Source organism: Anopheles nili, chromosome 3 (assembly GCF_943737925.1).
Source record: "Anopheles nili chromosome 3, idAnoNiliSN_F5_01, whole genome shotgun sequence".
Classification (NCBI taxonomy): Eukaryota; Metazoa; Arthropoda; class Insecta; order Diptera; family Culicidae; genus Anopheles; species Anopheles nili.
The window spans coordinates 30107638-30127880 of record NC_071292.1 but is presented as its reverse complement, the minus strand read 5'-3'; the positions used below and the strand labels follow the sequence as shown (position 1 = coordinate 30127880).

Here is a 20243-nt window from a genome sequence, read left to right as displayed (position 1 = left end):
TTCCCGCTCGGGCAGCACCGATTCGGGCCTAATGCGAATGTAAATATTTTCCACAACAACCCACCCAGCGGCACTTTCCGACCGAGCTGGCGGACGACGACGACGACGACTACTTCCAAGGTGCACCACCGTGCATTTGTTTAATTAATATTTATTGTGTGATCAGCGCACTATTTGAGCGCAGCTGGCGCAAAACTATTATCCTTCCATTTGCTAACGCAGCGCAACCGCGCTGCTCGTGAGCAAACTCTTTCTCACGATTCTCTGCGTTATGCACGCACTCTAGCGCGTTTTCTTTCGCGTGCGCCTAAGAAGGCCCGCAAGAGGTGGCCCGTTTCTGGTGCTGGTTTTTGTGCGGGACACACTTTCACTCTTCCAGGTCTCGGTGGGAACACTATGCGGCGACACTATGCGGGGCTTTAACGCCCGTTACCCGCGCTGTGAGGCTTCGAAATTGAAAGCTGCGCTCGCTCGTGGAAAGGGGGAGAAAATTTCACCCAACGCTTTTTTTTTTAATTTTTAAACCACACTCCACGCGCGCGAAACGCTTCACTACGCACCGTTGCGCTTTTTCGGTCTCGGTTTTTTTTCACCTTTCACGGCCTACTGCTCTTTTTTCTTTAAACTCTTGCCTCCGCTCAGAAAGTGCACCTTCAGCACATTCGGAAGGCAGACACTAAAACATCTCACTTAAGTCACACTGCACGTGGCCGATCCGTGCTCGAAACCTGTCACGGTTTTGATTTTGTCTTTTACTTGGCGTGCGAGATGACCCGCCAGGAATCACTGATAGCCCTTTGCCGAGAGTGCCGAACGGCTTCCCCGTTTGCGTTGCGTTGAAAGTGAGTCGAAAAACACGCCACGCTTGGTGGTCGAGCGAAAATCGCGACTAAACCGCGCGGCGCGTACGATCGAGACCGCGGATTGAAGCGAAGTGAAGCTTTCGATTCGCCGCGGCAAAGAGCGAACGTGCCGTCGTCGAGCCCGTTTTCTCATTTTCATGCGCCGCACAGTGGGACAACGATGGACCGGGGTGTGGTTAAGTTATGAATGTATATATTTTTTTTTTCATTAAATCGATTTACTCAGAATTGATAGCAGACGGTAGGAAACAGATGTTCTATTGTTAATAGCAAAAAGCGTTGCTTAATTTTATGCAACCATTTTAGTGTCTAGATTAAGAAAATCTTCTTAATAAATTTACCAATTTAATCGATAGCCTTAATGTTTATACTTTTATACAATTTTGTTATATCATGCACGATAATAAAATGTGTATATCAAATAGTGAAATGCTACATTTCTTTGCAGATATTTTATTGAGCGTTATTTTATAAAATAATTTGAAATTATTATTGTGTTTTATACTATTTTGAGAAGAAAATTAAGGCTTACGAATATGAGCCGTATGAGTATAGAGTAAGTACTATTTGAATTAAATAACACCGGATTATAATATAGTTTTCTACATTGCATCATTTCAGGACATAGCTTATCATCCCAAATCCTATAGTGCGCGTTCGATCGTGTTTGTGAAGCGACTCATAAAAAGCTCCTACATCGGAGCTTTCAGGCGGGCTTCTTCAAACGGAATTGAATCTTTAAATGCTCCATTGTATTAGCTATTTAAACTATCGTTAGAATAACCTCAAACAGCTACACAGCTTTTCTCCACGTTGCATTCGTATCGTTTTTTTTACGCATCAAAGTATTGTCCAGACCACATTGGACGTCATAATTTCGCGTTAAACATAATTTATATTTTCGAAAGAGGCTATATAAATGCAGTAACGTACGAGTTTGAAGCGTGCAGAAGTACTTGCTCGCGCGGGTGAAACGAAACGCCTTTTATTTGCAAAAAAAGCATAAAACACCCTGGCCTACAACGCGAAGAAGCAGCTCATGACTCATTTGGATAAAATGGCGTTGTTTTTCAGGTAGGGCTATCCTGCGGCCAAGAAAGAAAAACGCGTGAAATGATTGCTCCATGACTGTTTTGAGTGGATTCCCCATTAAGCGACAACGGTCAAACGTCCAGCGGGAGAAGCGAGCTGGCTTGGCACCGTTCAGTTTGCTTTCAATTCCCGTAAAGGTTCAAAAAAAGTCACACGTCAGTGACTAATGCGTCTCACGCAGGCACCATTATTCACCTGCAGTTCCCCAGGTGACGTTGGAGCGTTCCCAGACGGTAATGGGCGTAAGGATTACTGCTTTATCGTCCATCGAAGAAAATTTACTGAACTGGCCCCTTAAAAAGTGCGTCTTTTCGTCGTCTGTTTTCGATGTCTGGTTGATTATTTGCTTTTTCCAGCCAAACAAAATTTCCAGACACTCCAATGTTTGGTTGTTGACTGGTTATCGCATCCGACCGGAAGTAAATTTTTGCAAGTTCTTGTCACCCCGTATCAAAACACAATTGCGTCGTGATAGGGGGAAAACACTCCAAGGCTAGTGAAAGACTAACCAAAGACAGCCTGAATGGGGTGATTTTCGTAACATAATCACCTAAAACCGCGGTTTGACGTCATCGAGCTGCGAGTGAAAAGCGAAAAAAAAACACAAATCTGGGCCAAACGGTTCCAACCACGACCGTTTGACTGGCCATCCGATGGGGTGCATAAGCCGTGGGTTATGTGCTACATTTTGGCGTTGTTTTTCACTCATTTCTGACCCAATCGCCACACCCGGGAGGGGTGTGAATTTTTGTGCCCCAGAGTTTGATAAAAAAAATGTTATTGCGTACCAAAGCGCGAAACCAAGTGCGTGTCAGCCCGAACCCAAGGAAACACCTTTTTGCTTGCCTTTTGTGGAATGGGTGCTTGCCTGTCTGGAGGGCCAGAACCGTCCTCAGAGCCCGGGTTCGGGTTTCTTTTGCTCGCCAGCTGCCGTTACTATTTGCTCGCGCCGATAAGCGCCGGCGGAATGTCAGTTGACACCAGGCGGCCATAAAAGAAAACCGACCATAAAATGAGTCTGCGTTTCCATGAACATCGAGGCATGTGCACTGGTGCCTTGCCGTCCCGTACAAATATGGTATTTGCATTTGTGAAGCCTCAATTATTGGATTCTAGCCAGCGATCGGTGTCGTTGCTCTGAATTGGTTGGGTGCGGGCGTTCGTTTGTTGGTTGACGATCACCATTGTTGCATTGCAGTAACGAACCTTCAGAGTCTTTGGATTCCGATCTGACGCACTGACGTTCGATGCAGCTGAATGGCTCGAGGGTTTGTTTTTCATTAACCCTTTCATTGAGTTAAAAATGGCGAAAAAGGCATATTAAATTTTTGGTGTTTTTGTTACTCCTTCACCTTTTAAAATGATTTTATTTTCCAAATGTTAGTTTCTCTAAAACATTGTGTTGTTGTAAGCTTTTTTTTAAATTCCAAATAAAAGGTTTTTGTATATTTTTTTTCTCATGACCCTCATTGACACCTTCTCGTTCTGGAACACGTTTGCAATATGAAAATAAGTGAATTCATGTATTTTTCTACATGTAAGTAGATCAACATGGTGACATTCATCATCCCTTACAGCTCCATTTGTATCAATCGTTGCCATGGAGATAAAAAAAAACCCATCAAAAGCGCATCGGTGACTAGATCACTCCCGCACGAAGCCAGAAACGCGCATGCACAAAACTGCCCCGCAAATTGCATCGCTTTACCCAGGTTTTATTCAACGATATTCATGAAAAACGCCAACGTCTCCAAATTGGCGGCAAATATATGGCATACATCGCGCGGGTAATTTCCAATTCAATCGTCCGCCCCATCGCACGGCATGCAAGGGTTTCGCAGCCCAGCTTGTGGCTCTTTTTTCACGCTGCTTCGTTGAAAACGAACCCCCATGGAAGCGGCCGGATTTTTCCTCTCCGTTTCCACGCAAAATCCTCCATGACGTCAATCGGGGATGCCAGCGAAGCCACAGCACGGCATTCGCCCGCCGATGGAAGTGTAAATTCGTTAATTTAGCAGCCCCAGCAGAGTCCGCACGATGGTGTCGAATGCAGCGCGCACGCACCGGTCCGCGGGCTTGTACGTTATGCAATTATTTCATGATTTTGAGGTCAATAGCTGGAAGTGCCCGCCAGACTTGGCACGCCGTGCGTCATCGTGCACCATTGACGCTCAACGGGTGGGCCTTCGAGAATTGGCCGGTCCAAAATGGTTAGCGCAACAAGAATCGCTTAATGCTGCGATCGTTTTGAACCGGGCGCGTAAGTTTTCCACGGTTTCCCCGGTCTGAACGTGAACGGTAACACTTTTCCGAGAAAAAAAAACCATTTCAAGCAGCTTTCTGCCGTGCTCCATTTGTGGGGCAGAATATGCCGTGTGGGGCGTGTTGTGCTTAATCAATCAAACACGATTCCAGAAATAACTTCACTCGCTGGAGCGTCTTAAACGAAACGCAAATCAGCAACAACAACAACAAAAAAATCACTCGCTCAGGAGGAGTGTCATATTTCGCAATGTTAGACGCACATCGCGACAGTTATTGCATCATGGTTGGGTTGGGTGAGTTTTCCGCAGAGAGGCTCACGCGCCCAATCCAGTTAATCGATCGCATTGAGTAACGCTATCGCGCGATCGCGCACGAATCACGTCAAACTGGTGCACGGGAATCTCATCCACCGGTGTGCAGAACGTTCGTGCCGGCAGGCAGATGCTGCAAAAGTAGCTCAATCGTAGGAATTGATAGTGATGGGTTCACCCGTGGTGGCCTCCGGGGAGTGTTCGAAAAGCTGACGTCAATGGTGTGTCCCCATCGGTATGGTGGCCACTATCTAGAGCACTGGAGGTCGCAAAACAACCCACTCAAACAAGGCACTGGAAAGCACACAAGCGGCAGGTCACGGGATTGATCGAGCTATTTGTGGGTTTGGTCTCGACAGGGAAAGCACCACCATTCCATTATGGGAATGCCAGCAGAGGGTGGATTTTCCTATCTGGCTGACTTTCCCACCCCAGGAAGCAACTGTCTAGAGATTGTCCGGAGTTCCAGCTGTCATGTTGGAGGTTAATTATGCTGAGATGGGCAGTTTAATGTTCGACAACCGACCACCGTGTAGCGGGCTGATGACTCCACACGAATTATTAATGTACTTCAGGTGTGGCAGGTGCGTTCCTGCTTCCAGGTTCTCACTCATTCCGGAAACGGTGAAGGTTGTACGTGCCGAGAGATGCACCGAATAACGCTCAAAGGTCTAACACAGCGCGTGATTGCGAGGAATGTCGAGGGCAGTGAGGTCGCTTCGAAGCAGCCTGATTCGAGAAGGCACTTTCGAAGCTGGTTCGGAAAGCAACTGCGAGAGTTATGCAGGAACACGGCCCTCCACGGGTACAGCCAGATCGTGCGTGAGGGTTACAACGTGACGGAACGTACCGTCTGGTTGCTGGCCGTTTTATCTTCGACCATCGTCGCCATCACGCTGCTTGCGATCTCGTGGTCCTGGAGCGTGGAAACTCCAACCGTTACGGTAAGTTCGCGAAGGCGTGGGTTTTGTGGTGCTAATGATGATACAGGAAACTCGTTTTCCACCCACATCGGGTCACGTAGGTGACGGAATCGACGAATTACCCAAGCTGGAATCTCCCCTTTCCGGCCGTTACTGTATGCAATATGAACAAAATCTCCGCTTCGGCTGCGCTCAACCGTGCCCAGACGATGCGACGCCCTGCAAACGTGTCAGCAGCACAGCTGTCGGACCTGTTTCGATTGTTCCTGCACGTGACCGGACTCGGGCAGACCGATCCCGACCGGTATCGGATGCTGCACGACACCATGCTCGAGAACAATCTGGAAATACCACAGCTGATGGGTGAATTTGCGCCACCCTGTGGGACTCTACTCGAGCGGTGTCTCTGGAAAGGCACCCAGTGGAGGTGTGACAACCTGTTCCAGGTGGTCAACACCACCGAGGGGTTGTGCTGTTCGTTCAACTACTACGGGCTGCTGAAGGATAACTACCCGAAAAAGATCACGGTCAGTGTACCCCGCGAACCAAGGCGTGTTATGGCGAGTGGCTTTCAGACGGGCCTCTCGATACTACTGCAACCATCGGTGGAGGACTATCACTCGACGGATGTGGCCGCGTACGGGTTTAAGCTGTTGATCCACGGTTCGTACGACTACCCGGATAACGATGCCGAGATCAAGCTCATCCTAGCGGGCACGGAGTCCTTTGTGACGCTTAAACCAACGGCGACTTATGCCACTCGAGATGCTCTCGGTGTTGAACCGACCGTTCGGAACTGTTTCGATAGGAGTGAGCGTGTTCTGACGGTGTTACAGCGTTACTCGTACGTCAATTGTATGGTTGAGTGCCGAGCGGCGACTATCCACGCCCGGTGTGGTTGTGTACCGTATCATCTGCCCAACAACGGATCCCTGCGAAATTGTGAGGTTCGGGATATGGAGTGTTTGATGCGTTTACGAGACCTCTACCAGGCGGCTGTACCGACTGTAAACGCCTCCGTGGAACGGTTGTCTGAGCGTCGGATCGTACCTCCTTGTGGGTGTTTGCCAGGATGTGACAAGATCCAGTACCCGTCGGAAATGGTGACGAGTGCGATGAGTCGGAACTACTCCTATAACGCGCTGTCGTTCTTGTAAGTTGTCGCTGGATGCGTGCATTCCGTGTTCCACCCATGTAACACCTGCTTTTCCGCCTCTAGTAAGGATATCAAGCTCCGGAACCACAGTCTGGTGCACATCTACTTTGCGGATCTGACGGCAACGCACTTCCGGATGGACATTTATCAGGACTCGCTGGGCGTTTTAGGTGAGATTGGGTTGGCATCAAACGATGAGGCTGTTACTGACGTACGTGTGTATGTTTGCATGTCCTTGCAGCATCGTTTGGTGGTATTTTGGGGCTGTTTCTGGGATTCAGCATTATAACCGGTTTTGAAATGGTGTACTTCTTCACGATTCGACTGCTGTTCGATGCGTGCACTCGACGTAGCAAACGTTCTGGTTGAGGAAGGAAGCGAGCAATTTGCTGTAGTTTCTTTTTATCAGCGTATGGCACACTTATGTTTGTTTTAACCGTTCACCGTGATCGTTACTCCCAATGTGCATGCGTTCTCTGCAGCGCAGGGGCGAAATGATATGCTCACCAATTGCATACATTCAGGCGAGTGAGGTAGATTGAAGCGTTTCACTCGGTCGTGAGTGAAAATTCAGTTTTCCGATGAGTAAAGCGCAATATTAAGATCATTTTAGCATTACAAATAATTTATTGCCATTAACGCATTGACTTATTGTTTAACTAATCCGTGACACTAGTATTCTACAGTTACGCACTTGGTCTTCAGGTACTCATTCAAGGATTCCTTTCCTGCAATTGAAAATTCAAAAACTTGTATTAATAAGGACTCCACCCTAGCGCATTCCTTTTGCTTCACACTCACCTAGATCCTTTCCAAAACCGCTCTGCTTGAAACCACCAAACGGAGCGGCCACATCCGTTTTGTTGTAGGTATTCACAAACACCGTACCCGCATCGACCTGCTCAGCAAACCGCAACGCCTTCTGCATGTCCTTCGTAAAAACGCCACTGGCAAGCCCGTACTCTGTGTTGTTAGCTCGCGCCACCAACGCCTCAAAATCACTCGCATGGAACTTCGATATCACCATGATCGGTCCAAACGATTCCTCGCGAGCGATGTACATGTGATCTTCAACGTCCGTGAACACGGTCGGCTCGAAGAAAAACCCGCTCATATTCGCCACACGTCGACCTCCACAAAGCAGCGTGGCTCCTTCCTTCAACCCGATGGTGCAGTACTCCTGCAGCTTCTCAAAGTGTGCCCGATGATTTTGCGGTCCATGTGCGGTTGCTCGATCCAACGGATCACCGATCTTCATCGATCGTATACCCTTTAGCACCTTACGCACGAACTCATCATGGATGCGATCCTCCACGAACAACCGCCCAGCGGCGATACAATTCTCACCTTTGTTGAAGAACACCGCCGACATGCCGAGTCGTACCGCTTTCTCCAGATCGCAATCCGCGAAGATGACAAGCGGTGACTTGCCACCCAACTCCATCGAGCACTTTTTGATGTTCGATTCCGCACAGGACGCCATGATGCGTTTGCCGATCGGTGTTGAGCCAGTGAAGCCCAGTTTTCGCACCAACGGATGGTCTGCTAACGCCTGCCCAGCAAGCGATCCAGCACCAGTGACAACGTTGATCACACCCGCGGGAAACCCTGCCCGAACTGTCAACTCTGCGAACTTTAGCGCTGTCAGTGGGCACACTTGAGCGGGCTTAATCACGACGGTGTTACCGGCTGCGATGCACGCGGCCATTTTCCACGAGAGCATCATGAGTGGGTAGTTCCAGGGTGTGATCAGAGCACACACCCCGATCGGTTCCTTTCGCGTGAACGTCAGCACGTGGTTTGGACGTGCAGGGTTCACCGGAATGGTGCTACCTTCGATCTTGTCCGCCCAACCAGCGTAGTACCGCCAGGCGTCGATCGACATACCGACGTGTGTCTTTAGTGCTAACGTGTACACGGCACCTGAATCGATCGATTCGATCGTCGCCAGTTCCTCCTTGTGTTGCTCCATCAGATCCGCCAGCTTGTACATCATTTGGCCGCGTTCACGAGCACTCACTGTCTTCCAAACCCCGCAGAACGCTTCGTCAGCTGCCTGGACCGCGGCGTTTACATCAGCTCGTGAAGCACACGCCACATCACAGATCACCTGCTCCGTGGTAGGGTTGACAATCGGCAGTGTCTTGGCGTTCTCTGCGTCCACAAAGCGCCCACCGATGAACATTTGCGTTGGGACGGTGATTTGACGACGGTTTGCCTTCAGCAGCACGTGTTTGAACTCGCACGTGGTTTCGGAGGCACGATCACCTGCGCCAGTACGCAACCGCAGCACGACCTCTTGTAGGAACTCTCCGTACGCGGGTGCCATGAAGAGTGTTTCATTGACAACGGGCACTTCGAGTGTGTCCTTGACCTCCTCAACCAGCCGTACGACATCCATGGAACCGGCACCACACGCGAAGAAGTCCGTTTCCGGCTCAATCTCAACCTTCAAGATCGACTTCCATATGCCACGCAACACGGTCTCTTGCTCCTGTTCCTTTTCGCTCAGTTCTAGTGGCACTGGCTTGCTATCAGCCTGCTCGAACCACTGTCCAGCTGGAATGACCTTGTTGCCGCGTTTGAGTCGTTTCACTCGAACCAACCTGCCATCGGTTCCAACGATGAAAAGTCCCTCCCGACACACATAAGCCACCGCAGACGATCCTTTGAAGCGGATGGGCTTACCATCAGCCATGCATCGTCTCGCACTAAGCGAAGCTCCAAACAACCGCACAGGTACGTCAACACCTGCGTCCGTTTCCACGATGGCCAGTGCACCGGGCACCGAGTCAAGTCCACGGATGAAGTTAAATATCCTCACAGCCGGTTGGTCGAGGTTCAAGTGCTGGTTTTCCTCGCGAAACAACGCTGGATCGTAGCTGGCACCGATCTCCGTCTGCGGGATCTTCGGTGCCGTTCCAGCAGCGATCATGTCCACAGCTTCAGCCATCGCTGTTACGCCCTCAGGATACAAGAACCGCTTGTACAGCGAATCCAGCGTATCATCCCCGTTGACAGGACACTGGCGCTGCAGCAGTATCGGGCCCGTATCTAGCCCATCATCGGCCCAAAACACCGAAAAACCGGCCCGTTCGTCACCTTCGATAAGCGTCCACGAGATGGCGCTGGCACCACGGTGTAGCGGCAGGATCGAAGGATGATAGCAGATGCTCCCAAATGCCGCCCCATCGATCACCTCCATCGGGATGAACTGACTGCAGAACGGAAGCACATTTAGGTTGGCACCAACCGAGCGATACTGCTCCAGGACCTCCGGTATTGGGACGCCTTTACGACGCCAGGCGCTGAACTTGAACACCGGTATGCGATGGTTGCGAGCCGTCGTCGCAAGGACATCCTCACGGGAACCTTTGTCAGCGATCGTGAACACCCCAACCACCAGGTGTTCGCGTTCAAGCAGCACTTCGAGCACCTCCGCGGCAAAGTTGCTTTGGCCGATGATGGCGATTTTCAACTGCTCCGCGTGATGCCCATTGGTGGGAGCCTGTCGAGCGAAAGGATAACGATCACTATCGTTGTTTTCTCGCACCACACCTGTCACAGAAACACTCACATGAAACCCGTTCGTTTGGGCGTTCTTCCTTGCAGCATCCTCCATCATCGTGTATGTCCTTCGAGTGGTGACTGTCCGTCAAGGACGAGCAGATATCAGCGAACCCCACGAGCCGGCAGGCACTGAATGGACTGAGTTGTGGAGCACGATCGCGACCCTTATTTATACACAGCCTCCCGTGACGCTCAAACCCCAAGGGTAGCCGAAAAGTCACCGTCACTTATCAACGGGACGGCTGCATCATGCCACTATGCACACTCACACACACACACACACACACGCAACGAGGACTAGTGATTAGAGAAGGTGCCAATCATGGTGCCGGTCGAGATGATCGCCATATGCAGGATCAGACACGGCGTGTGTCTCGTACAAAAAACCAGTTACTGCGTGCGATAATGATGGCCAGAGTGGCGTGGCGAATAAACTGCTGACTGTTGTTATTTTAAATTGATAAACGACAACAGACCCTAACACGAACACAATGAAATTTGGCCAAGCCCCACGATGTCGAGTCTGGTGAGGTTCTGACGTTCGTTGCTTTTTCGGGGAGGTCTGAAAACTGGGCCTGGCGCAATCAGGTTTCGTCACGCACAAGAAAAAAATAGAGAAGAAAGTGATGTTCCTCTATCACTCCGTGAGCTGTTTACACCACTGGCGGGTTTGTGGATCAGGCGAGAATTCTATTTATACCGGCACACAGATTCCCTGGACCCACTCTCGCACTGCCACAAACCGGTCACAGAAAGCGTGAAAGTAAGCCGCCGCCACCGGCAGTTATCACCAACAAGGATCACTCTCTAATCAGCCCGTGTTGCAGGCGTACACGCGCCCCGACCGGGTTAAGGGTGTTGTAACGACACGCTGCATCAGCCGTCCCAAGCGTGCCCTAGTAGGACTGATGTTTAAAGGGTCTTGTTTGTGCTTCCGCTGGTGATTCGTACCGGTTTGTGGCGGTTTTTATTTTCTCTCGATCACGATGAGCGCCCTTCGATCGATCGCGGCTCGTCGCGGTTCAATTGACCTAGGGCACGTTGTTTGGGCGCGCCCAAGATGCGGCAACCGGTTATTTCTCGATGGTAAGGGCTGGTGCTGGAGCTGATACCGGTAACACTCGGGCACTGGCAAGTGGCTGGCTCGGCATCAAGAGGCCACAACCTGCGTGTTGAGTGTTATCAGCTGGACGAACGCTTTCGGAACAGTCAGTGCACTCTCGTATGCGGCATATCATGGTTGATGAGCTGCATTTAGGTGAATTTAGAACTCCTCAAACACGCTGCGTGCTCGTGGGGAATTGATTAATACCAAAAAGTCGCTAGCGGATGATGAGCTTGAGGAATAATAAAGAACCAAACGATTCGAGCCCTTTTAATGCAATCTTGTCTATTTATTTTTGATTATTGTAATTAAGGAAATTTTTAATAAGACATTCCTTTTCACTCGTGAGTGAAAGGAATAAGACCTCTTATAATGTTGGAACACCAGGATCACTGTATTACAATCAGAAGCAACCTCTCTTTGACCGATTTAAACCAATATAGTAATTTTGCCAGCTTTTCACTTTCAACATTATGTGCCGTACACCAGTACCGCACGCAGCTTAACAAACGATGTAAAAGGCAGTATTTAACACGGTTTTATGCTCAACACTACTGGTGGGCTAGAATAAATATTCCACGAGCAGAATGTTTCGGTTCTGATATTTGACGCAGGCTGATAATAACATTTCGCAAACAAGAATATTCTGAGACAATATAGATTAAACAACCCACGTGATAATTGTCCCGATTTAATTTAAATATGTAATAGAAAGGTACACAATAATAATAAAAAAAAACATATGTACCCCACTCTAACAGGACTTGATAGCTTCCAAAGTCAATCGTTCCCAAATGGCAAAGTGTTGGCAATTGTGTCAATCGACGCGTCGCGAGTCCTGCACCTCGAATGTCTGTTTATAATCCCACAGCTCACAGCTTCGAGATCGAGCATCATCGAGCACACGCGATAAACCCACTGCGCTCCTCAGTGCACAATAAAAATATTTACCCAGACAATCGATCGAAATTCTTGAGCTCGAGTGCCCCAGATTATCGCCAAGACAAGAAGCCAACCCCATTCCGGAGTGACATCCACCCAACCACCCCCTCCCAAACGCACACGAGCGGCACGTCAAGTGTGTCGTTTTCCGGTTCCTCTTAGCCAGCGGTTGTCATCATCAGGGTTCCGTTAATGGCGGGCCTCCGAGTTCGGTCAGATCGGCGGCCAATAACCCTGTGAGCGATAAACGTTCGATTTATCTTAACCTGGCGCCCATCCGGTGCAATTGCGATTAAACAAATTCGCCGTTACCGCTAATGAGCGTTGGCTGCGAGCTCTGTTCCGACGTAAACACGTGAGGGCCGCATCCTCGAGGGTTGCTTGGGAAAGACCCCAGGTTGGATTACGATCGGATCGAAGTCGAGAGGTAAGGCGTACGACACAGCTCAAGAAGCACGTTGCTTTTTTGCGCTTTTTCTTTTTTTAGCACAAACAACTCAGCTGGCCCTCAGGTAAACCCACGACGATCAAACCAACTCCCAGCCCCCATTACTTATCGATTATCATTTGGTTGGTTTTCCTTCGCCCCCCCGGGTGGGTTTGGGTACTTCAGGCAAGGCCGTTAACCGCCCACCGGTAGGAAGAAGAACACCCTTTGGAGGGCCCGCATCCAGTTCTCGCAACCGAGTGGGTCCCGGTAGAGGTATAAAAAAGGGCTCCCAACCGAGTCCAGCCGGTACAGTCGAGTGGTGTGAACGGAACGAAACGAACATGCAGTCGAGCGGTGTCTACTACCGTACGGTAACGTTGGCCCTGGTGGCATTAGCCTTGGCCACCGTGCAGGTGATCGAGGCTGCTGAGGTGGCTCGGTACGATAACTACCGATTGTACCGGGTGACGCCCGTCAACGAGCAGCAGCTGCGGGTTGTGGCCGCTATGGAGCAAACCAGCGATAGTCTGGTGTTCCTCGAGACAGCCCGGAAGGTGGGCGATCGGTTCGATATCGTTGTGGCCCCGCATAAGCTGGCTGACTTTACGGAAGCGCTCGAAACGGAGTACATCCCGCACGAGGTGATCGATGAGAATGTGCAGCGTGCGTTCGATACCGAGCGGATCCGGTTGACGAATCGTCGCGCGAAGGGAACCTTCGATTGGCGCGATTATCACACGCTGGAGGAGATGCACGCTTGGTTGGATAAGCTGGCGCAGGATCACGCTGAAGTGGAGCTGTTGGACGCTGGTCGATCGTATCAGAACCGCACGTTGAAGGGTGTGAAGTTATCGTATGGTGCTGGACGTCCGGGTGTGTTCCTTGAGGGAGGAATTCACGCACGTGAGTGGATCTCACCCGCCACTGTTACGTACCTGTTGAACGAGCTGGTCAACAGCAAGGACCCGCAAGTGCGCGCGTTAGCTGAGAAGTTCGACTGGTACGTGTTCCCGAGCGTCAATCCGGATGGGTATGTGTACACGCACAAGGTGAATCGATTGTGGCGTAAGACCCGCAAGCCTTATGGTGCGTTCTGTTATGGAGCTGATCCGAACCGAAACTGGGACTTCCACTGGGCTGAACAGGGTACCAGCAATAACGCGTGTGCGGACACCTATGCTGGACCTCAGGCGTTTTCGGAAGTTGAGACCCGCTCGATGGCCGCGTTCGTGGAAACACTGCGTGGTAAGTTGGGTGCGTACCTTGGGTTCCACTCGTACTCGCAACTGCTGCTGTTCCCGTACGGTCACACGAGTGAACACTCGCCCAACCATGACGACCTGAATGATATCGCCGAGGCGACGGTGAAGTCGCTGGCTCGCCGATATGGTACCAAGTACACCTATGGCAATGTGTATGATGCGATCTACCCGGCTAGCGGATCGAGCGTTGACTGGAGCTATGGTGTGCAGGATGTCAAGATTGCCTACACTTATGAACTGCGTCCGGATGGTAACGCCTGGAATGGATTCGTCCTGCCACCGGATCAGATTGTGCCAACAGGCGAGGAGACACTTGACTCACTTGTGACGCTGCTCGAGGAGTCCGCTCTTAGGGGATACTACGACGATAAGTACTAATACGAATTAAAACGAACCTTTATTCTCAGTACACTTGTGCGACTGCTTTATTTATCTCCGAACTCTTGTGCAACATGATCTGCAAGGTCCTCTACATGCGTAATTTGTGCGGGTAACATTAAGAAAGCCTCTCTGGCTTGGTACAACTAACGGTGGTCATCTAACACGACTCCGGTTTGTCCACCTCTGCGATCGGATCCTCTGATCTCTCGTCTGGTGTACGGTGGTTGACTTCTGGCCTTGACTCGTCATCTTCCAGTTCTTCGGGCTTTGGTTCTTCAAGCGCTTGACAAGCGCTAGGAATTGGCTCGATGGCCTCGTCCACCTCGGCGAAAGCTTCATCGAAGGAATCCTTCATATCCCAAGCCGTAGAACGTCTGCTTGTGGACGCTCGCCGCACGCAACCCGACTCAAGGTCGATCAGCTCCAATTCGGCTGCACTCGATTCCCCTCCGGTGGTCGTTGCAATGCTCGCCTTGCGACTTAGGATCAGATACTCGTCGAAGAGATGGTTCGAAAGACGACGCTCATACTTACGGTAGGCTTGCTCCAGTTTCTGGACGTGCGCTTCCGTGTCCGTATCGTCCGTATCGGTGCCCTGGTACTCGATGAAGTGCTTGAACCGTTGTATGACGGGATGTGCGTCGAGATTCAAGCATCGGCGGAACCCGTCGATGTCAGTGTCCGGATTCCAGTACTCATCGACGGCGTCATGAAGTAGCTGAGCCTCGAGCTCCTCTTCGTGAAGTTCTCGGGCCGCTTCAGAGAGTGCACAGAAGATCTCGTCCTCCGTTAGCTTATCGATCTCGTATTGGATGTCGATGAACTTCCGGTACACGGGATCGGATCCGAACTTATCTGTCAGGGGATCACGTTTCTGTGGCTCACCTGATGCGCTTCCGATCTTAGGTGTCTGAGGTACCTCAAATTTGTCTTCAGCTGATTCTTCAGACGATAGATGATCGACTATTTCCGGATCGATCGTTGCTGCGAGATCGGGAGTTGCTCTGAAGCTCAGTGCAGGTGTCAAGGGCTCGTTGATAACATTAGCAATTGCTTGTCCACCTGCAGCACAGTCCAGGAGGGCCTCTCTTCCCTCGCTGTTGACATCTTCACCGATCGTTTGTATCATGTCGTCGACCTTCCGCAACTTCTCACTGATCTGCCCGTAATCATCCATGATGTTTGCCAGCTGATCGTGAATGCTATCGATGTGCGCGTTGTACTTGTCCTTCTGCGCCGTGACACGATCAATCAACGTCTGCAGCTTCTCTTGATCTTTGCGGAACATCTCCAACCGGTACTCCTGGAAGTTGTGCTCTTTCCCGCCGATAGATATCGCCTGATGTTCGATGTTCATGTTGACCGTCGCGTGTCCTTTCAACAACCGCTCGAACACAGTGTCCTTCGCAAGGCTGCGATCTTCCATCGCTCGCTCCTGACGTGCCTGCTCGATCTTGGCCTCATTCGAGTTGCGTTCTATCGTCTTCAATACACCCTCATACACCAGGGGTTCCGTACGCTGTACCTTCGCCGTCTGAGGACGCACGAGCTTGTGGCGGTTTTTCAAAACGCACTTTGGATCACGCAAATCAACCGAGTGGAAAAAGCGTTTATACTCGTCGATGAACTCTGTGATCGTGTTCTGACGGTCTAGCACACTGTCCAGCTTACAGCCGCCGGCTTCATCCGCTGATTCCGAGCTACTGCTGGTCGACGAATCGCTGGCTCGCACGGCAGATGCCAGCTTGCGGTGTTTCTTCGGCACTATCTTGTCAAACATATCCTCACTGTCTGAGGAAGTGTCCGTACGGGACGAGTTCGCCAAGCTACCGTCTTGCACACATCTATCACAATCGGTCACTAGTGTGGGGTCGGAGTTCGAGTCGGATCCCATGACAGAATCTACCGAAGTGGTGGAATCCTTTCGTTCACCACTCTGCTCGTTAACATCTTGCAGCTCAAGTGGGTACTCTCTTGCATCGCAATTGGACGGCTGCATCGTTATAGAAATCTCCTTCGAATGAATTACCACGTTCAAGGTGTCATCTTCTTCAGCGGACGCAAGTCGAGCGTCTCGCTTGCCATCGGCTACTACTGGTTTTGCGATTTCTGCTTGATCATTTGATGCTTGATTACTATCTGAGGCAAGTATGATGCTTGAAACAACGTCTTTTGATTCATCCAATATTTCATCTATTACTACCTTCATTGCTTCTCTGTGTGATACTTCATTAGCACCGTGTCCTTCCGATGCATTATCTGCATTTTCATCTTTTTCTTCCACACCAGCTTCATTGCTTTCCGCTTTTATACTAGGATTATCTATCCAAGCAGGGTCTTTAGCTTCTTCTGGTAGTTCTTCTGCTAATTTCGACGAATTGTTAGCGGCGTCTTCAAAAGCTGTCTTGTCTGCAATCAGTTCCACATACTCATCTATCGTGATTTCTTCAATAAGCGCCCTTGGCATACCATCATTATATGGTTTCTCCGCAACAAACTGTGCTTCATTTTCAAATGATCGTGAGGCGAAAGCCTGAGTAGTATTTGACGGAACAGATGGTAACGATCGTGACAGCGCACTGGTGTGTTGGTTGAACAGGTCTTCCATTTCCTTCCATGCCAGCTCGTTGGATTGATACTCCTCCTGTGGTAAGCCTTCTTGTTCCTCAAGCTTGCGGTCCTTTCCTTCATCCGATTCCTCGTCGCTGCTAGTTTTCAGCTAAAATGATCCGAAAGGATAAGCACAAGGATGAAGTTTACGTTGCTGTTCTTACCAATTCAGGTTCCCCGGCTCCTCGGTGTCGTAAACGTAACGTTGCTGAAAAAAAAGCGAGTTTGAGTTGAAACCAAATCCCCTAAGTAAGAATCTCCTGCTTGTAGTTTGATGTCATGCGTACCGTTTATGCTACGTCGCATTTTGCGTTGCTCTTCCTTTTTCCAGTGCAAATGTTCCTTCCGTTCCGCTTCGTAGCCACCACGTTTCCTTCGGAGAGAAAATTAGCCTCGTGCTTTATTTGTTAACTAAATGAAAGAGCTACCAATTCTTACCAGGCTTCGGCACACGCTCGATCTTTGTCAAAAACCGGCCGAGAATCCAAATATGTGAGTGATTTCTGAAGGGATAGTTTCATGTTTAGCTACACGCAAATAAAACTAACGATCAATACACATATCCTTACACATTCCAGCACGAGCGTCTTGCGATAAGAGGGTATTTCATTGACAACCGGATTTCCTGTCATCGTCAGCACACGAAGCCCTTTCATTTCGCCTAAAACCTGAAGCGAAACGAATAAGGCATCATTCAATTCGAAGCGCTAAATCCTTAAACGGGAAAGGCGAACCTTGACGATCGCTATGTCTTCGATACGGTTGTGCGAAATGTCCAGCACGGACACGAAATCACACTTTCGCAGCTCTGCAATGCTCTCGATCGATTTCAGGCAGTTGTGGGATATATTTAGCGTATTTAGTAGAGGAAGTATTTCTACAAAGACACACAGTACATGACAGCCTGATGAAAACTTGTTTTATACACTAAACGACGACTTTCCGCCACGTACCGCCTCCACAATTTTCAATCTTCGCTATGTGATTATGGGAAAGGTTCAGCGTATCCAGCTGCTTGCAGTTCTCCAAGTTCTCGATTTTCTAAAGGATAAAGGCGTACAGGATGCAGTTGTTCGTTTGTTTAGGTTGTTATTTTGGAGTGGGAGTCATTTTGTAGAATGGGATGCCACTCAAACGTAAAATCAATACGTGACTGACGCCGACGGCACCCTTTCCCGAAATGATACTGACCTTGATGAGGTTGTTATGCAGATAGAGACATCGCAGTTGGGCCTGGTGGTCGAGCCCGGAAATGCTGGAAATGGCGTTGCACTCGAGCCAGAGACATTTGAGGCCCACGTACTCCTCGAGACACTCGATGGCATTATAACCTGGAAGATAAGAGGAGAGTAAAAGCTTATGGTTAACAAAAGAAACCAGACACGTATCACATCTTCACTCTCGTTACCGGAATAGTGCAGATAAAGAACGTCGTTCAAATGAGGCGTCAGATAGAGCTTGTTCTTCCGGCATGACGCCTGAATTGATTTCTTCGTCATTCTTTGATTTCCACAAAGCAGATGAGAACCGCGAAAGGAGGTTTATTAGATGCAATCTATCGAAACTTGAACCGCGAAGTTTTGAAACAAAGTCAAATACTCACTTTTTAGGCCCAAACTCGGTATCAGCCATTTCGCGCACCATGATGTTGGAACTTGAATGAAGCTGCTTGATGGGAGAACGATTTCAACTGCCTTGGGAAGCATTCGGCCTACCACGCACAAGCGGTAAAAAAGCGTTGCTGAGGAAAATAGCAACCGTCGCCAGGTAACGCTGGCCATTATTTAGTGTTTCCTAACAATTCGGCTTGAGACTAGATGCTTTGTTTTGATAAAAATGATGTATGCTGTTGTTCAAAAAGATGGTTTAGATAGATTATATTATTAGCGATTTTGTAATGCACTAATATCACTATACTGTATGCTGTTATTGAGAGATATTTTATGGCATAGTATTTAACGCTTGTGAACTATATCATTTGAAAAATCGATCATTTAAACATTCAACAGCACCTAAACCAGGATGAGCTTATTTTTGTTCCCATTTCTAAACTATACACGAAACATCCACGTGGTTCATTGTTAGTGTTAACGTTAAATAACGGATATTTTAAACTCATTTCAGCTATAAATTTGTTTTTAAACATATCAATGAACAAACTTTTTTTTCTAAAACGGAACCATTTTCTGTTAATCTCATAATAATTGTTTCGAAAAATTCGTTGACCTAACGGGGCAGTCCGTACAGACTGAGACGTAGTTTAACTTATAAAAATCAAAGCTTCATTTCATTTACTATACACATCTTGTACTGATTCACTTTTTCCAGATTTAATTTGTATGAAGTAAGACAAATTATTTTTAATTTTGACATTAATTAAATAATTCACATTGCACATAAAAAGACACATTAAAATCTTTACTGACTCCTCTTAGCACTATAACATCCCACTATCGTACATCATTCCACAGTATCGCCATAAATTATAGCACAGCGTTTTTTTACAGCGGCGTTAGTTACAGCGGTACATATTATAGCAGGTTTATGTTGAAGTTTGAATTATGTTGCAGTTTGAACGAAAAACAGACAATGTATGTTGAATCAAACAAGCAGTGTACGAATACATTCGTTTCCACTCGAATTTATCACATTCCATTCTGCAAATACCTTGTACCGCCACACATCGGCAGTGTTTCAATTTTAGCTCAAAACGGTTTCCCTTTTATTTGCACGAAAGCGTTAAAAGTATGAACAAATGTTTATCAGTGGGCGAAATTATCTAACCGGGAGCGTACATGCAGCGATCATTCCATTTCAATCAACCTTCAAACAACTCTTCCGACCGGAGAAAAACGTGACTTCGCCCGTCGACAGCCTTTCGCGGCAGAGTCTCACAAAATCGCCTGTATCTCAACCTGCCCGCTGCATCGATTGGCCGATTCCATACGGCCGTGCTAATGATGCAAATGAATTGCGATAGCAGCGTTCAAAATGGCAATGCTAATGTGACACTTCACAAAGTGAGGGTTTAAAAATATCATTATTTTTACTACTTCTCTAGCGTGCTCCCGGCGAAAGCCTGCACGAATGAGCCCGCCAGCGTTCAATCGGCCATCGTTGGCGGCACGTTGGCGTTGGACAGTGTTTATACTGCTGCAGGTGTTAACTGGCCGGTTTTACAATGCATGCTCGAGCTTTGCGTTGGTTACCGCACACGCTTATTTCCACGCGTTCCAAAACGCTTCTCAGGAACGTACTTAAGAAGATACTTTTCAAGTGTAAGCAACCACAACTCGAGCGCCATCTAGCGGCCGTGACGTCATGCGCTCGCTA

General features: G+C 48.9%; 4 protein-coding genes across 4 annotated transcripts; 2 read left to right on the top strand and 2 right to left on the bottom strand.

Moving 5' to 3' along the window:
- Positions 1–5178: 5178 nt before the first annotated feature.
- LOC128724047 (sodium channel protein Nach-like) lies at positions 5179–6979 on the top strand. The gene is made up of 4 exons (XM_053817811.1): positions 5179–5475; positions 5556–6607; positions 6674–6780; positions 6852–6979. Exons 1-4 carry the CDS (start codon positions 5179–5181, stop codon positions 6977–6979), a joined length of 1584 nt encoding a protein of 527 aa, XP_053673786.1.
- Positions 6980–7282: 303 nt separating this feature from the next.
- On the bottom strand, positions 7283–10232 carry LOC128726220 (cytosolic 10-formyltetrahydrofolate dehydrogenase). The gene is made up of 3 exons (XM_053820014.1): positions 10188–10232; positions 7412–10118; positions 7283–7338 (listed from the first exon to the last, which is right to left on the bottom strand). The coding sequence occupies exons 1-3, from the start codon at positions 10230–10232 to the stop codon at positions 7283–7285; spliced, it is 2808 nt and encodes a 935-aa protein (XP_053675989.1).
- Positions 10233–12998: 2766 nt separating this feature from the next.
- On the top strand, positions 12999–14297 carry LOC128723091 (zinc carboxypeptidase A 1-like). Its single transcript, XM_053816802.1, has one exon. It carries the CDS (start codon positions 12999–13001, stop codon positions 14295–14297), a length of 1299 nt encoding a protein of 432 aa, XP_053672777.1.
- A 112-nt stretch (positions 14298–14409) lies between these two features.
- LOC128724046 (dynein axonemal assembly factor 1 homolog) lies at positions 14410–18554 on the bottom strand. Its single transcript, XM_053817810.1, has 10 exons — positions 18514–18554; positions 18319–18410; positions 18102–18241; positions 17864–17951; positions 17645–17787; positions 17480–17578; positions 17349–17413; positions 17198–17283; positions 17075–17118; positions 14410–17019 (listed from the first exon to the last, which is right to left on the bottom strand). The coding sequence occupies exons 1-10, from the start codon at positions 18552–18554 to the stop codon at positions 14458–14460; spliced, it is 3360 nt and encodes a 1119-aa protein (XP_053673785.1). The 3' UTR covers positions 14410–14457.
- Between the last annotated feature and the right edge of the window lie 1689 nt (positions 18555–20243).

Coding starts and splice junctions, on each gene's coding strand:
- LOC128724047 (XM_053817811.1), top strand. CDS start 5,179: ATGCACCGAATAACGCTCAAAGGTCTAACACAGCGCGTGATTGCGAGG. Junction 5,476..5,555: donor TGGAAACTCCAACCGTTACG/GTAAGTTCGCGA, acceptor CGGGTCACGTAG/GTGACGGAATCGACGAATTA. Junction 6,608..6,673: donor TATAACGCGCTGTCGTTCTT/GTAAGTTGTCGC, acceptor TTCCGCCTCTAG/TAAGGATATCAAGCTCCGGA.
- LOC128726220 (XM_053820014.1), bottom strand. CDS start 10,232: ATGGAGGATGCTGCAAGGAAGAACGCCCAAACGAACGGGTTTCAT. Junction 10,119..10,187: donor CCCAAACGAACGGGTTTCAT/GTGAGTGTTTCT, acceptor TTCGCTCGACAG/GCTCCCACCAATGGGCATCA. Junction 7,339..7,411: donor CGGTTTTGGAAAGGATCTAG/GTGAGTGTGAAG, acceptor TTTCAATTGCAG/GAAAGGAATCCTTGAATGAG.
- LOC128723091 (XM_053816802.1), top strand. CDS start 12,999: ATGCAGTCGAGCGGTGTCTACTACCGTACGGTAACGTTGGCCCTGGTG.
- LOC128724046 (XM_053817810.1), bottom strand. CDS start 18,554: ATGGTGCGCGAAATGGCTGATACCGAGTTTGGGCCTAAAAA. Junction 17,952..18,101: donor TGCATAACAACCTCATCAAG/GTCAGTATCATT, acceptor TTTATCCTTTAG/AAAATCGAGAACTTGGAGAA. Junction 17,414..17,479: donor AGACGCTCGTGCTGGAATGT/GTAAGGATATGT, acceptor CTATCCCTTCAG/AAATCACTCACATATTTGGA.